The 16,621-nt window shown below is 44.5% G+C and overlaps 1 protein-coding gene across 2 annotated transcripts in view; it reads right to left on the minus strand.

The window, feature by feature from the left end:
- The window catches only part of rabgap1l (RAB GTPase activating protein 1-like), a 268,209-nt gene that overhangs the window by 175,603 nt on the left and 75,985 nt on the right, over positions 1-16,621 (minus strand). For both annotated transcript variants that reach the window (XM_055642029.1, XM_055642027.1), the window contains exons 12-13: positions 15,598-15,691; positions 13,731-13,881 (exon numbers count right to left, since the gene is read on the minus strand). In XM_055642029.1, coding sequence (XP_055498004.1) covers positions 13,731-13,881; positions 15,598-15,691 — 245 coding nt within the window. The remainder of the gene's footprint in view (positions 1-13,730; positions 13,882-15,597; positions 15,692-16,621) is intronic.

The following is a 16,621-nucleotide window of genomic DNA, read 5'->3' on the forward strand; positions in this document are numbered from 1 at the left end:
AGAGTTTGTAAGATAAAATTGAGTTACGGAGAAAAGCTTCCGTGTGAGGCCACACACGTGACCAGTCACATTTGACCTCTGACCCTAAACAAACATTGTCAACATAACATAAAAATTTCACTTGATAAACTTCGAAAAAAATATGAATCATAAATACAGTACAAAACAATATACCTGTCATGCTTTCAGAATTAGAAGAAATGTATTCCACAATTTTTGGTCACTCACGTGACCAAGAATGGAATGGAAATTTGTGAGACAAGTTTTTTTAAATAGAGAGTGGTAGGTGCCTGGAGTGCCCTGTCAGGAGAGATGGTAGAAGTAGGTAGCTTAGCAACATTTAAGAAGCAATTAGACAAGTACATGAACAGACAGGGGATGGAGTCATAAAAATCATGTGCAAGCAGATGGGATTAGTTGAAACTGGCATCAAGGTTAGCACAGACATTGTGGACCAAAGGGCCTGTTGCCATAGATACAGTACAATGTGTTCAGTGTGATGCATGCTCCTTGTCCTCTTTGCCTATTTCCTCAGTTAATACTGCTGTGTTCTTCATTTCTCTGAACCTTCATCCCTTCCCTTAGATGCTGCAAATATTATTTTTCCTCTTTATTTTGCCCTACGTTCACAATAGTGATTTGAATTATTATACATCCTAATCCTGGATTTTCTTTTAGCTTCCTACTCTCTTGAAAGCCATTGTGCCTTAAATTAAAGTACACCGAAGAAAATTAATAGAAGTAGTCCTTCAGGATATCAGTCTAAAATTAAATGCAACATCATTCTCCCTTGCTTTCTAGTACTTTTTCAATGGTCCAAATTAACCTACTGTTAGAGTTATGAAGAAAATAGCCTTAAATACAGGACAAAAAGAAACTGGGGAAACATTTAAATGCTAGCTGATTGGGGAATTTTACCCAAACTAATTTAACATGCAGTTGCACAGCAGTGCTGGGGAGAAAGATCTCCCTTTCCTCAAACACCAATCTTTCTCCCAGCACTGCTGTGCAACTGCATGTTAAATTAGTTTGGGTAAAATACCCCAATCAGCTAGCATTTAAATGTTTCCCCAGAACAACTAAGATGCTACTGAACACGAAGCAGACTGCTTGTAGGCTTCTGAGAACAGTTACTCAACAAAGCAAGTTTCAAAATCAGTAAGAGCTTTGATAATCCTGTGCACAATCTGGTGATCTCCCAGCTGAGGAAGATTTATAAAGAGCTCAACAAATCCAAAATTCAAAGAATCTTTGTCAATTTCAGAATCGCCATTAAACACGAACTGTAATTATTGTGGGTGAAAGCAGGGAAGTGGTACTGGGGCAAACCTTTGCCTGGGCACCATGTTAATACTGCACTATCTTTGACAGTGATACACTCAGCAATTGTTTGCTGAACGGTAATGATTAATAACCAGGGACCTTTGAAGGTGTGCACGAGCAGAACAGATTTACAGCAGTAACCCCAAATGTAGTGTTGAATGGGGAACCTTCAACACTGCACTTCAACCCCAGTGCAAATTCCATTTTGCAAAAGGCACATACTTGTATAAATTCCATGATTATAACTTGTATCTGCAGCTCATCCTGCTCAAGACACATTGAGAACCTGAATGTGGTTTCCTTAGTGTATTCACGTATTCCTTGGAAAAACACTGCAACAGTTAGCAGCTGTAAGATAAATTTTCAAATGGATCTGACATCCATCCCTTGATATTTGATGACATTAAATTGGGAACCTCCTATTGACACCATATGCATGGGAATTCAATCAAACCAGCTAATAAATATTCCCCCATCCCAGTTAAACTATATAGGAGTGGAAGAGGACTGAAAATGAGATATTTCATAAATAAGGAGGAAAGGAAAAAATGGTGGCAAGATAATGAAGGAGAAATTGGACAAGCAAATTGTGACAGGCTGGGGCTGAACATGTAAACAGCAGCACAGAGAAAACCCAGGGTGAGCAAAATGCACAAAGTCAAAGAGGGTTGGTCTCTATTTGAATGTACGTGGTATCTGCAAAATGCTAAATGTGCTGACAGTACAGAGAGCAACACGAGAATGATTTATTAAGTATTATGGAGATGTGTTGGCAGTTTGACCAGGACTGGGTGCTGAATATTCCAGTCAACATACAATGTTCTAATAGAACAAAACGCGGGGTAATACCGTTAAGGAGTCAAAGGGATCAAATTAAGGAATGAGTCGTGATATAGAGGCATTGGATAGCGATATTCGCAGTCTGGGTTGAAATCATAAATAGCAGGGGAAAGGCGACATGGGAAGCAGTCCATAGGCCTCATCGATTTGTGTCACTTTTAACAATAGTGCAGCATTTATATAATGTGTTGAGAAGATTTACCCCAGTACCACTTCCCTGCCCTGACCTGCGTAGTGATGATGATTCTGAAAAGATAAAAAATCCTGTTCTGTCAAGTCAAGTCAAGTCAAGTCACTTTTATTTCTATAGCACATTTAAAAAACAACTCTCGTTGGCCAATGTTGGCTTTACATTTTGGAGGTACTAACGTTATATAACAGTGGTTCATAGATTAAGTACAAACATAAATACATACATATAGCCCTCACTCAGAGGACGTCAAGAAAGGATTGAGAGTAAAGATGAGTTTTAAGTCTCGATGGAGGGGGCAGTTCTGATGGGAAGAGGGATGCTGTTCCACAGTCTAGGAGCTGCAACCGCAAAGGCGTGGTCGCCCCTGAGCTTATGCCTAGACCGCGGGATGTTCAGTAACCCCAAGTCGGCCGATCTGAGGGATCTGGAGGTGGTGTGGTGGGTAAGCAGACTTTTGATGTAGGTGGGGGGAAGCCCGTTAAGGGCTTTGTAGACGTAAAGAAGGATCTTGAAATTTATTCAGAACCGCACAGGGAGCTAGTGGAGAGAGGCCAGGATCGGGGTGATGTGGTCCCTATTTCGGGTGCCCGTCAGGAGTCTCGCTGCGGCGTTTTGGACCAGTTGCAGGCGGGACAGGGAAGATTGGCTGATGCCAGTGTAGAGGGAGTTGCAGTAATCTAGGCGGGAGGAGATAAATGTGTGGATGATTAAACTGGAGGAATTGTTTTATTTTATTTTGAATCTGTCTCTGCTTAGTCCGTCATGTTTTTTACGCATTTCCCTCACCAGATTGCTTAAACTGCGCAGAGAAACCCCAACGTGACCTCTCAATAAGGCAAATCATAGAACATCACAGCACAGAACATGAACAGGCCCTTCAGCCCACAGTATCTGTGTCGAACATGATGCCAACATAAACTAATCTTGTCTGCCTGCACATGGCATACTCCATTCTCTACAAAAACTTGTAATATCATGGGCAAGTTTGAAGGGAACTGCAATTTTTCCCAATGGTACGAAGAGCAATTCAGAAATGGAACTGGTTTTATTGGTGAAATGACTAAATGATTGTGGAGCACTGATCTGGAGTTTGTAAGGCACCAGGAAACATTAAAGAAAGAGCAGAATGGCAATCTGGCTCACAAATGTCCCAAAGTAATGGCAAATAAAACTCGAGAAACATTTAAAATGGAACTCTTCGGCAAACTTTCAAAGACATGCAGTTTGTTCAAGGATTCCAGAAGCCATCATGGCAGAGTGAATCTGAGGCAGGAATTTATGTGATCAAACCGGACATGAGCATGAAGCACGGAACCAGGCTGACATGTCCAGTCCAGAAGTGTAATGCAGGTGTCCAGCAGCCACTGAAGCAAAAAGTGAATATCAAACTGTTTTTTTTTCAAAGCTTACTCCACATCATTGGCAGTCTCGAAAGTTGAACGTCACGAAAGACCATGCTTCTGCACCACGGTGAGGTCTCCAGGGTCTTTGCATGCATTGATAGCGCCTGCTGTGGCTGACCAGCCCAATTCTCCAGTGAGAGTCTTTGCCGCAATGGGAACAGAGAAAGGAGGCTGTTAGGGTTGTAGAAACTCGCTCTTTGCCGCCGGCCCTCCTCTCTGCAGCACGCAACTTCCTGCCCACATCCGCCCTCCTAATGCCTTCCTGAACAATCTCACGCCATGTGGAGTGACCCTCTGCCGCAGCCTCCCCGTTGTCAGTGTTGATGTCACAAGCCTTCATATCCCACTTGCAGGCATCTTTGAAGCGGAGAGCAGGTCGTCCAATGCGCCGAAAGCCAGTTGCAAGATGGCCGCACAAGATGTTCTTTGGCATGCGGCCATCCACCATTTGTCGAACGTGGCCAAGACATCAGAGGTGTCGCTGACTCAGCAGAGAGAGCAAGCTGGGGATTCCAGCATGCTCCGGAAAGTTGTCAAAGGGGATGCGGTCCTGCCAGGAGATACTGGAAATCCATTTACGGTATCGCATATGAAAGGTTTTTAAGGGAACTCCTGGCGCATGTATGTAGTCTATGTCTCGCTGCCTGCCGTACAGGAGGGTGCTGAGGACACATGCCTGGTACACACGTATTTTGATGTTTTCAGTGAGGAGCTTGTTCTTCCACACCCTCTTAGGTCATGGCAATGGTGGCTGGCACTTTCCCGACTCACCTGGTGATTTCAGTGTCCAGAGACAGGTTGGTGGAGATTGTAGATCCGAGGTGGGTGAAATCCTCAACTTCCAGCGTGTGGTCACAGATTTTAATGTTCGGTGCGTGGCTAGCGTTCTGCACACTGGCATCGGTCTTTTTCAGGCTGATTGAGAGTCCAAACTCTCTGCAGGAGTGGGCAAAGTTACCAATGAACCTCTGCAGACCCTCCTCTGTGTTGGATGTAAGTGCTGCATTATTGGCGAAGAGCATTTCTCTGATGAGGACCTATGTTTTAGCATGCAGGCGAGCCAGGTTGAAGAGCTTTCCCCCAGATCTGGTGTGTAGATAGACACCATCCAGGGATGACCCGAAGGTGTAAGTCAGCAGCAGGGAGAAGAATATCCCAAAGAAAGTCAGTGCAAATACACAACCTTGCTTCACACCACTGTTGAATGGGAAAGGCTCAGATGAGAATCCATCGTACACAACCGTACCTTTCATGTCCTTATTCCTCAACTCATCAAGTAAATGTCACCCTGGTCTAATGCACCAAACACAATAGATGATCAGTAATCATCGCATGACTATCTGCTGTACACAAACTGGCTTTAACTTTAACACTCTATATTTGCTTCAGTAATCACTTGTTATAAGGTCGCAAAATGCACTGCTCAATGAAAGTCCTTTTTGCTTTCCTGTTTCTAAGGTCACCTCTCGAACTGCTTGATAAATCATTCCAGTAACCATCTGTGTCACCCCAAACCCACAACTCCACATTAGACCATAACTTCATCTCCAATTCATTGCAAGGGAGAATCAGAAAAAAAGCAAAAGTCTCTTTCACATAATCCAAAGGGATTTAAAGGCATGCTCTAGTCACAAATGTATTCTAAAATTCATCTGAGCTAAGCTAACAAAAAGCAATTTATTTAACACACCACTGAAAATGAAAAAAACCTGCTCCAGCACACTTGTGCAACTCAAAGCCATTGGCTGAAGCAGAAAGGGCTGCTGTAAAATCTGATACATGTTAGTTTTGAGCATATTAATCACAGCATTTATTTCACTGGCCATTATTCTTCTGTCTGCCTTTATAATTCACACACCAAGAAGAGAGCGATGCTGACAACACAATGGTGCTCCTCTTCCTCCTTGGCATACTGCATGCCAGCCATCAAACTGACAAAGAAGCACGCGCAGCCTCGCTGAGGGACTTGATTCCAAGCCTTGGCGTGGAAAGCTGGGGAACTAGAAGCATATATACAGTATACACAACTTTATATATATATTATATCTACTCTTGAAATATATAATTTTAATTATCTTCCATCTTTTTTTTTTAAACATGTGCTTGGCTTTGTTATGGATGGATTAAAAGTTTGAACTGTCTGTAATGTAGCGCAATTCACGCATATAAATAAATCCTATAATAAATATATTCTCTAATTCAAGACCTGTGTTGCCACTTAAACTTCTTCCCTCGCGGTTTTCTCAGTCCTTTTATGTTGTCCTTCCTGATCACAAAGCACAGGGGACCTGTAATGTGAAACACCTCTGATATCCTTCCCTTAACGGGTTGATGGAGTAAATGGTGGAGTAAATGCCACAATTGGCATAAATTGATAGGTACAAGTTTCTTGCCGTTAATATTACCAACGATCTCTCCTAGACCGACCATATTGATGCAACAGCCAAGGCGCCACACCAACGCCTCTACTTTCATCGGAGACAGAGGAAATTCGTCATGTCTCCAATGACTTTTACAAATTTCTATAAGAAACCATAGAAAGTATACTGTCCGGTTACATCACAGCTCGGGTTTGGGAACGGCTCTGCTCAAGACCGCACGAAAGCGGCACATTTACCGGCATATTTGGATAGCAGTAACAGGATCGGTCCGAGTCAGCGTGGATCTATGAAGGGCAAATCATGCTTGACTAATCTTCTGGAATTTTTTGAGGATGTAACTAAGAAAATGGATAAGGGAGAGCCAGTGGATGTAGTGTACCTGGACTTTCAGAAAGCATTTGATAAGGTCTCACATAGGAGATTAGTGGGCAAAATTAGGGCACATGGTATTGGTGGTAGAGTGCTGACATGGATAGAGAAGTGGTTGGCATACAGGAAACAAAGAGGGTCCCTTTCAGACTAGTGGGGTACCGGAAGGCTCGATGCTGGGACCGCAGCTATTTACACTATACATCAATGATTTAGATGAAGGAATTCAAAGTAACATTAGCAAATTTGCAGATGACACAAAGCTGTGTGGCAGTGTGAACTGTGAGGAGGATGCTATGAGAATGCAGGGTGACTTGGACAGGTTGGGTGAGTGGGCAGATGCATTGCAGATGCAGTTTAATGTGGATAAATGTGAGGTTATCCACTGGTAGCAAAAACAGGAAGGCAGATTACTATCTAAATGGTGTCAAGTGGGGAAAAGGGGAAGTACAATGGGATCTGGGGGGTCCTTGTTCAACAGTCAATGAAAGTAAGCTTGCAGGTACAGCAGGCAGTGAAGAAAGCGAATGGCATGTTGGCCTGTATAACAAGAGGAGTTAAGTATAAGAGCAAAGAGGTCTTTCTGCAGTTGTATAGGGCCCTAGTGAGACCACACCTGGAGTATTGTGTGCAGTTTTGGTCCCCTAATTTGGGGAAGGACATTCATGCTATTCAGGGAGTGCAGCGTAGGTTTACAAGATTAATTCCCGGGATGGCGGGACTGTCATATGCTGAGAGAATGGAGTGGCTGGGCTTGTATACCCTGGAGTTTAGAAGGATGAGAGGACACCTCATTGAAACATATAAGATATCAAGGGTTTGGACACGATAGAGGCAGGAAGCATGTTCCCGATGTTGGGGGAGACCAGAACCAGGGGCCACAGTTTAAGAATAAGGGGTAAGCCATTTAGAACAGAGACGAGGAAACACTTTTTCTCAGAGTTGTGAGTCTGTGGAGTTCTCTGCCTCAGAGGGTGGTGGAGCCCAGTTCTCTGGATACTTTCAAGAGAGAGCTAGAGAGGGCTCTTAAAGATAGCGGAGTCAGGGGATATGGGGAGAAGGCAGGAACGAGGTACTGATTGGGGAAGATCAGCCATGATCACATTGAATGGCGGTGCTGACTCGAAGGGCTGAATGGCCTACTCCTGCACCTATTGTCTACACTGTAGAGTTATAGATTTAGCTCAGTCCATCACACAGACCAGACTCCCCACTATTGACTCCATCTACACCACTCTGCCGCAGAAACGCAGCCAATATAGTCAAAGACTTGTCCCAATCAGTCTTTCTTTCTTCTAGCTGCTTCCGGTCGGCAGAAGGTACAGAAGCTTTAAAGAGCACATTACCAGACTCAGGTACAGCTTCTTACCCTTTGTTGTGTGCAGTTTTGGTCCCCTAATTTGGGGAAGGACATTCATGCTATTGTTAGGCTTCTGAACGGCCCATCCTTCCTTAAGCTAGGTTACTGTCTGATTCGCCTCTACATTGAGGTTATTGGACTTTGTCTCTGGAACCGTTGTGCTACAATGCTGAGAAATATATTCTGCACTCTATAACTTGCCCTTTGCTATTGTACTTGAGTTTGACAAGATTGCATTTATGTATAATATTATTTGATCTGATTGGATAGCATGCAAAACAAAGCGTTTCATTATGCCTTGGTACCGTGACAGTAATTAATGTAAACATTCATCACGTTACTTATCGAGAACCTATCTAAATCTTTATTAAAAATATTCAAAGGCTGTTGCCACCATTTTTTGAGGAGGAGGGTTCCAAATAATCATGACCTTGAGAGAGAAAATAATTTGCCCATTTGTCTTAAAGGGTCAATCCATTATTTTTAATGTTAATCCAGGTTCTAGATTCTCCCACAAGATGTAAAGCTGCTAGGTTCCCTCAGGATCTTATATGTTTCAGTCAAGTCGTCTCTCACTCTTCTATATTCCACCAGATCCAGCGTGTCCAAGCTTTCTTCATAAAAGAAGTTACCTGTGTCAATCTAGTAAACCTTCTCCAATCTCTTTCCAATGCTGTAACATTCTTCCTCAAGTAAGGAGACCAACACTGACATTGGTTCAGATATGGTTTCACCAATGCCCTTTATATGGACGAGGGATGAAGTCAACAATAGATATCTGGCTATTGGCTTCTTAACTATCTCTTTATATAAAGTATTTATTTTAATTAACATATTTTGTTAGAAATTTCAAACTAATAAAAGGAAAATAATGTAAGCCCAGTAAGACGTAGATGAGCATTGTGACATTGAGGATAGACTCTGCTTTCCTTCACGACAGGGCCCAGCAATTACCACCAGAACTCTCTAGTCTAGTTCCAGTAACAATGGAAACCTCAATGTTGAATGGTTGGTACAACTGATTTAAACAAGAAATCATATAAAATCCAAAGGTTTAAGAAATAAATTGTTTTTTTGTGGAAACAATTGAGTGGGAAGACTCAAAACACAAATGCTGAGTTCATCAAAAATACTATATGTTGATTCTTCATTAATTGCCTATATAATTTTCCAAATGCTAATTCCCAAACTGGCTTAGTGGGTCACAATTTCCCATTGACTAACATCAAGCTTCATCAGCTAATCCCTCTGTCCATTCTTCAAATAGTAGAGGATTAGGGTCATAGAATCATACAGCGTGGAAACCGGCCCTCCAGCCCAACTTGCCCACACCGACCAACATTTCCCTTCTAGACTAGTCCCATTTGTCTGCATTTGGTCCATATACCTCTAAACCCGTCCTATCCATGTACCTGTCTAAATGGTTCATAAATGTTGAGATAGTACCTGGCTCATCTAAATCTTTCTAAAAAATATTCAAAGACTACCATCGTTTGCGGAGGAGAGTTCCAAATAATCATGACCTTGAGAGAGAAAATAATTTAGCTAATCTTAAATGGTCAATCTGTTATTTTTTAACAGTTAACCCAGGTTCTAGATTCTCCTACAAGATGTAACATCCTCTAAAGCTGCGAGGTTCCCTCAGGATCGTATATGTTTCAAACATATGCTACCTCCTCCAGCAGCTCATTCCATACGCCCAGCACCCTTTGTGTGAAAAAGTTAGCCCCCCAGGTTCCACTTAAATCTTTCCCTCCTCACCTTAATTCTATGTTCTCTGCTTCTCCAATCCCCTACTCTGGGCAAGAGACTCTGTGGGTCTACCTGATCTCTTCCTCTCATGATTTTGTACACCTTTATAAGATCCCGCCTCATTCTCCTGCACTCCAAGGAATAGAGTCCTAGTTTGCTCAACATCTCCCTATAGGTCAGGCACTCGAGTCCTAGCAACATCCTTGTAAATCTTCTCTGCACCCCTTTCCAGCTTGACAGCGTCTTTCCTATAATGGAATGGAAATGTTATTTCTGGATTGCTGCCCCTGCTTTACTCCACCTGCAGTGGAGAAGCAGCAGAGTGTCGTAGAGACAATGCAGCAGATATCCCAGTGAGACGCTTGCATCAGGGCTAACCAATCCCAAAACTGTCCAAGTGCAATCAAGACCCCTGTCCCAGTGAAGGCCTCTGCCCCTGTGAAGGATCACCAACGACTTGCGGTGTTGTAATGTGGCCACATCCAGCCTACAATCTGGAACTCTTCCCGGAGAGTGTTGAACTAGTTAAGCAGCATCTGTGAGTAAAACGACACAGGTGAACATTTCCAGCTGATGACCTTCCTTTGGAATTGGAATGTCAACACTGCAAATACTGCCTCATTTGCTGAAAGTTATCACAGATTATCAGATTGCCAGCACATTCAGTGTTTCCTACATGAATCAGCAGAACAACTGTAGGAATCATTATTTTCTTTATCTATTTCAGATAGTCAGCATCTGCAGCGTTTTTGACCAGAAAGATTCACCCACTTTTCTTTCTCACAGAGTCTGCTTGACTTATTCAGTTCTGTGTATTATGTGAATCAACTCTCTGCGAAGATGGATACAGCCTTCAACACGATAGTCCCCACCAGACTGGCCGGGAAGCTACTGGAATTGGGGCTCAACACCTCCCTGTGTGCCTGGGTCCTGGACTTTCTCACCGCCAGGCCCCAGGTAGTCAAGATGGGAGGGAATACATCGAAGTCCCTCACCCTGAGCACAGGATCGCCCCAGGGTTGCGTCCTCAGCCCCCTATTGTACTCCCTGTACACACATGACTGTGTGGCTAGGTCTCAGCTTCCAATTCAATAATCTGGTTTGCAAGACACTGTGGTGGGTGGGCCTGATCTCAGACAATGATGATTTTGCCTACCGGGAGGAGGTGGCTGATCTAGCACTCTGGTGCCAGGAGAACAGAGTCCTCTTTGAACATCAAAAAAACGAAGGAGCTGATCATGGACTTTAAATCTTAGGGCACACTCCCTATAGGTCAGGCACTCTAGTCATCCGAGGATCTTACTGCACCCTCCATTGACAGTATAAATGGAATGGGATCCTGTGGATTGGGTGAACTGTTTTAAATATCTGGGAGTCCACATCTCTGAGGATATGACATGGTCATCACACGCCTCAGCGCTTGGTGAGTAAGGCAAGGCAGCCCTTCCCACCTCAGGCAATTGAGGAAAAGACCCCTGTCCCGAGTGAAGGCCAGTGCTTCTGTGCAGGATCACCAACGACTTGCATCTTTGTCCGGTGGCCACATCCCATCTGGTTCAATCTGGAACTCTTCTCGGACAAGAAGGCTCTGCACTAGTAGTGCGCATCGGTGACGCACTATGGGAACTTCACTCACCCCCCTGCAGGAACTATTCAACAGGAGGTGCAACTCCAGAGCAAACAAAATCATGAGAGACCTGTCCACCCTGCAACAGACTGTTCCAGCCGCTTGGTCAGGCAAAACGCCTCCGTTGCCATGCGTGAGAACGGAGAGGTTGAGAAGATTTCCAGGCAATTCGGACTGTAAACTACCTTTCTCAGCAGGGACTAACTGTACAGAACATTTTTTTCTTCTATTATTTTATGTAAAATAAGCATGTGTGTTATGATTTGTGACCAGAAAGATTTGGTTGTTTTGTTGTTCTCGACATTGCCACTTTCATTGACTGCACATTCGTTCTGTGTATTATGTGAATAAACTCTCTTGACTTGACTTGACTTGAGTACCTGACCGTCCGTCTCAGACCGGTAACTGTCCCTGCTTTTCATTCTAAGAATGCTGCATGACCTGCTGATTATTTCAAGCATTTTCGTCTTATTTCTTGTTTTGTTTCTGCCTTCCTTCTCAGACCTACCTACTCTCACCTCCTCTGAACCCCCTTTCTTCTCCCCCTCCCATTGTGCTTCCCCCACTGACCCCCTTCCTCCTCCCATTCCCAACCAACTTCCCTTTCCCCTTCCTGACCCTCTTATGTCTTCCCCCTCCGGCATCCTTCCTACCCCCCACCCAACCTCTTTTCCTCTCCCCTCTCTACCAGTTTCTGCATCTTCCCTCCCCCTCCCCTGATTTATTTCCCACTCCCTCTGGACTTTTCCCCCTTTCACTCCACACCAGATTCCCAAGCCTCTTTTGCTCCCATCTCCTTGCCTTGTTCCCCTAATACTCTTCACTTTCCCCCCATAAATCTCCTTCACTCCTCACTTCCCTAATCTCCTTCCCTCTTTAACTTCCCTCCCTCTCCACCCCCGATCCCCTTTCCTCCTCACCCCTGATTCCCTTCCCCGTTCACCCCAAATCTCCTTCCCTCTTTAACCACCAGACCTACTTCCCTCTTCCACCTACTGAACTCCTTGTGCCTACCTCCCATTATATTCTCCCCAACTAAATCTTCTTCCTCCTCGTGTTCTCCTTCCCTCTTCCCCCCTCGATCTCCTTCTCTCTTTCCCCAATGACAATCTCCTGTTTCTCCAGATTCTACCCATCATACCAAATGCAGTTCTCTCTTCTTACTTCACGCATTACCTATTGACTGGTCTTCTTTCATCCCACTTCATGTCCTGTCCTAACTCCATTTTGCACTCACTTCTCTCCTGGTATTTTGGGGCATGTAACAGGATGACTGAAGCAGCGTTGGGGGGAAATAAGCTGTGGCCCAACCTCCAGCCATGTGAATGTATGCCCCCAACAAAGGATGGTTCCTGAGTTACGATTACACCCGAGTCAATACACCAGTCAGCAAGGATGCCACACTGCAGACCTGGAATGCCACAGTGCTCGCTGCAGTATACAATTGGTCCTGATGCACCCACATAACAGATGACTTTTCTAACAAACCCAAAATGTAAGTGCAGAAGGAATAAAGGCAAGCGTATAAAACATGCCTCCATCAATAGCAATCCAAATTCAGTGCAGCCTCAGCGCAATCTCCAGATTTAGTCTCCAACCCATTGGGGAAGTTTAATGAAACAATGCAATGGTAGACAATCATCATCCAATGCGAGTTCAAAAGTTCAACCGTCAGGGGATGAATAAACCAGGCAATGAAGACAACCTCACTGTGAACAGCATTTCGCAGCTGGTGCATTTTGCTCAGGCAAATTAATAGAAATTCTTAAAACACAGCAGAAATTAAAAAAAGGCACAAGATAAGCTAATGACAACAGAAATCCAACATGACTGTTAAATATTACAAAAGCCCAAATGTGCAATGAAACTTGAAATACACCTGCAAAGGAAAAAATAACCTTATGTCAATATTAAACACCATTGAACAGGAGTGTGCCACAGCAGGTGGAACAGTGAAACTGGGAGAGTTTTGCAGAGCAGAGATTTCCCTGGGCTGAGAGGATGATGTAGAGCCAGTCACATCTAAAACATGCAAGAAAACTGCCCGTTCAAACACATCCTTCTGCTAAGCTTGAAAGAATATATTTGTTGAATGGCCGTGAACATGTTGTGATGGGGCTGCTAGTGAGCATACGTGTGGACCTGTGAATCAAACCACAGAATCACAGGTTCGCACCTATCTATTCAGAACTGCTGGTGTAAAGGTGTGAATATAGACACTTGCAACACTACGAATACTGTGCTGTGGAACTACAAGTTGTGAACAGGACCACACAGCTGGGTGTGAACATATCCATTCTTCTGCAAGCATGACGACAATCCAGCAGGACTATAAAGGGATACATATACAGACATCCAAACTTCAAATTTAAACAAAACCACAGGTCTACAAGTCTGAACAGTATGATGAAGCAACAACGTACTCTGGATGTTTGGTCAATGAGACACTTAATTCAACTTCTGTTGCTGAGCTGCATCCTACCTTAGTGATCAGGATTCTGTACTTTTCCAGCATTGCCTGGTTGTCGTGGCAACCGGACAACAGTTGCCAAACTTCCGCTCTGAGTGCTTCTGGTACTCCACGTCGAACAAGGACAGGCAGCCCCTTGGGTCTGGTTGTCAGGTTGCTGTGCCTGAAGGAACAGACTTTGTCAGTAGGTGTAAATACTGAGGACAAATCACAAATCACAATGAAGCGTTAGTACTGCTAAACTCAGCACCCCTCCTGCACTGTATCATTTCTTTTAAATTCACTGTTGGATTGTTTGTGGTCTCAACATAACCCCAAAGACGTACAGCTTTGCAGGTTAATTGGCTTCTGTAAAATTGTAAATTGTCCCTAGTGTATTGGATAATGCAAGTGTACGTGGTGATTGCTAGCCAGCGCAAACTCTGTGGCCAAAGGGCCTGTTTCTGCGCTGTATTGCTAAAGTCTAAAAGTAAAGTCTACCACACTGAGGGAATGCTGGCCTGTCACAGATGCCATTGCTCCAAAGACTCTGACTTGCCCTCCTCAGAATTTAGTGGCACAACTGGTAGGGCTGCTGTCTCACAGCACCAGAGGCTCAAAAAGGCATAACAGAGGACGTACTTCCTGCGGCAGCTGAGGAAACACAATCTGCCACAGAAAATGATAGTCCAATTCTATACGGCCATCGTAGAGTCTGTCCTCACCTTCTCCATCATGGTCTGGTTTGGCTCAGCCACCAAGCACGACATCCGGAGGCTGCAGCGAATCGTCCAATCAGCTGAGAAGGTTATTGGCTGCAACCTTCCCTGCATTGGCAAACTGTACACTGCAAGGGCCAGGAAGCGAGCAGGTAAGATCATCTCTGACCCTCTCACCCTGGCCACAAACTATTTGAATCACTTCCCTCTGGAAGGCGACTCCGGACTGCCACAGCCAGACATAAAAACAGCTTTTTTCAACGAGTAGTAGCTCTACCCAATAACCAAAAATCTGTAGCCTTCTTTTGCTCTGGTATTTTATTTAATTCACATGTTTATTAATCAATAATGCTTTATTATTAATGTTTAATGTTTTATGTTTCATTCTTAATTGTCACTCTATGTCATGTTGTCACTTGCGTGCGGAGCACCAAGGCAAATTCCTTGTATGTGAATACTTGGCCAATAAACATATTCAATTCAATTCGGAGACCTGGGTTCAAACCTCAGGTTCGGTCTGCGTGGAGTTTGCACGTTCTCCCTGTGACGTTATAGGTTAACTGACGTCTGTAAATTGCCCCCAGTGTGTCAGGAGTGGATGCAAAGGTGGGATAACACAGAACTAATATGAACAGGAGATCAAAGGTAAGCGTGGACTCAGTAGGCCAAAGGGTCTATTTCCATGCTGTATTGTTCAATCAATCGAGAGATTAAAAATCAGCAAGGACACCAGGAAAAATTCTCATGCTCTTCATCAAAATGGTAGTGGGACAGGGGGAGGGGAGAGGGGGCAGAGAGGAAGGGGGCAAAGAGGTGGGAAGCAGGTAGGGAGGAAGCGATGAAGAGGGGGGGGGGGGGAACAGAGGGGGGAGGAGGGGGAGGGGGAGAGGAACAGAGGGGGGGAGGAGGGATGGAGGGAGGAAGGGAGGTAAGGGAGGGAGGGAGGAGGGAGAGAGTAGGGAAGGGAGGGGAAAGGGAGGGGGAGGGATGGGGAGGGAGAGAGAGACAGGGAAGGGAGGGATGGAAGGAGAGAGGGGAAAGGGAGGGATCGAAGGAGGGAGGAAGAAAATAGGATGGACTGACTCACTTCCTTTATTAGCTCTGTCGAATACCGCAGAAGAAATGAGCAGAGGAAGATCACAAAGCAAGCTTATTTCCCCATGGATGCTTGCGATACTCACCATCTCTGCAGCAAATCCCCCCATGATTCCAGGATTTTCTCAGGACAGTCTTTGGAAACATCCCCAGTGCCGCTTGACAATTCATTATCACTGTCTGCAAGAGAGCAGAGAAGGAGAGACGGTTTCAACACTGGATCAGTCTCCAGTCTGTCCATTTGCACACTGGCCTGGGTTGAGGGCAGCAGATTTATTTGTCTTCTATGTTTGTTATGTGTTTAATTTCACCGATAGGAACATATTGCACTTAAATGGAGTCATTTCTTCCATCCACTTGAAATGTTAAATGTTTCTCTCTCTGCAGGTGCTGCCAGACCTGCTGCGTGTTACCAGCATTTCCTCTTTGTTTCACAGCATTTTCCTTGTTTTAAAAGCACAGACAGATTGTAATGAGACTGTAGCTGTTAATCTGATGGAAGCACGAGCAGTGCAACTGATGCTATTACCCCAGATGAATGTGGGAGGGAGAGGAGTCAGCAACCTGCAGTCCACATGGGTGAGTTTTAACCCATCGTTGAAAGCACCAGTCACCATGCCGGTAAACCCTTCACTCGGCTGGCCTGCCTTGGTTTCCTTGCTAACACCACCATCCATTGATATTCCATCCTCCCCCCTTCACCCACTGTCACTGACGGCATCCATGCACAGCCTAAAGCTCATCCATAACCTCTATCTCCTGTTCCCGATCTTTCCTCCCCGTCTCGCAGCTGCTCCATGCTGGTCTTCAGCAAGTTACTTTTTGTGAGCAGGCAAATGCAGCAGGAATGGCAAACACTGGCAAAGTGGGGACAAGGATAGGCTGATGCTGAATACACAGCCTGAGGTAAAACAATTATCACACTGAAGAATCAGTTCAACTCTGCATGTGGACAGGCTGTTCTCAAGATTGCAATCATATTTAGAACAATCCTGGAAATGTATCTGCGTTTGCAAGGATAACTGGTAATGCTGGTATTTGTGGCAGGTTCTGGCAACTGATGGAGACTTGTTGCAGTATAGAAGGAGGCAATTCAACCCATCAAATTCA

Source organism: Leucoraja erinacea, chromosome 10, assembly GCF_028641065.1.
Source record: "Leucoraja erinacea ecotype New England chromosome 10, Leri_hhj_1, whole genome shotgun sequence".
NCBI lineage: Eukaryota > Metazoa > Chordata > Chondrichthyes > Rajiformes > Rajidae > Leucoraja > Leucoraja erinaceus.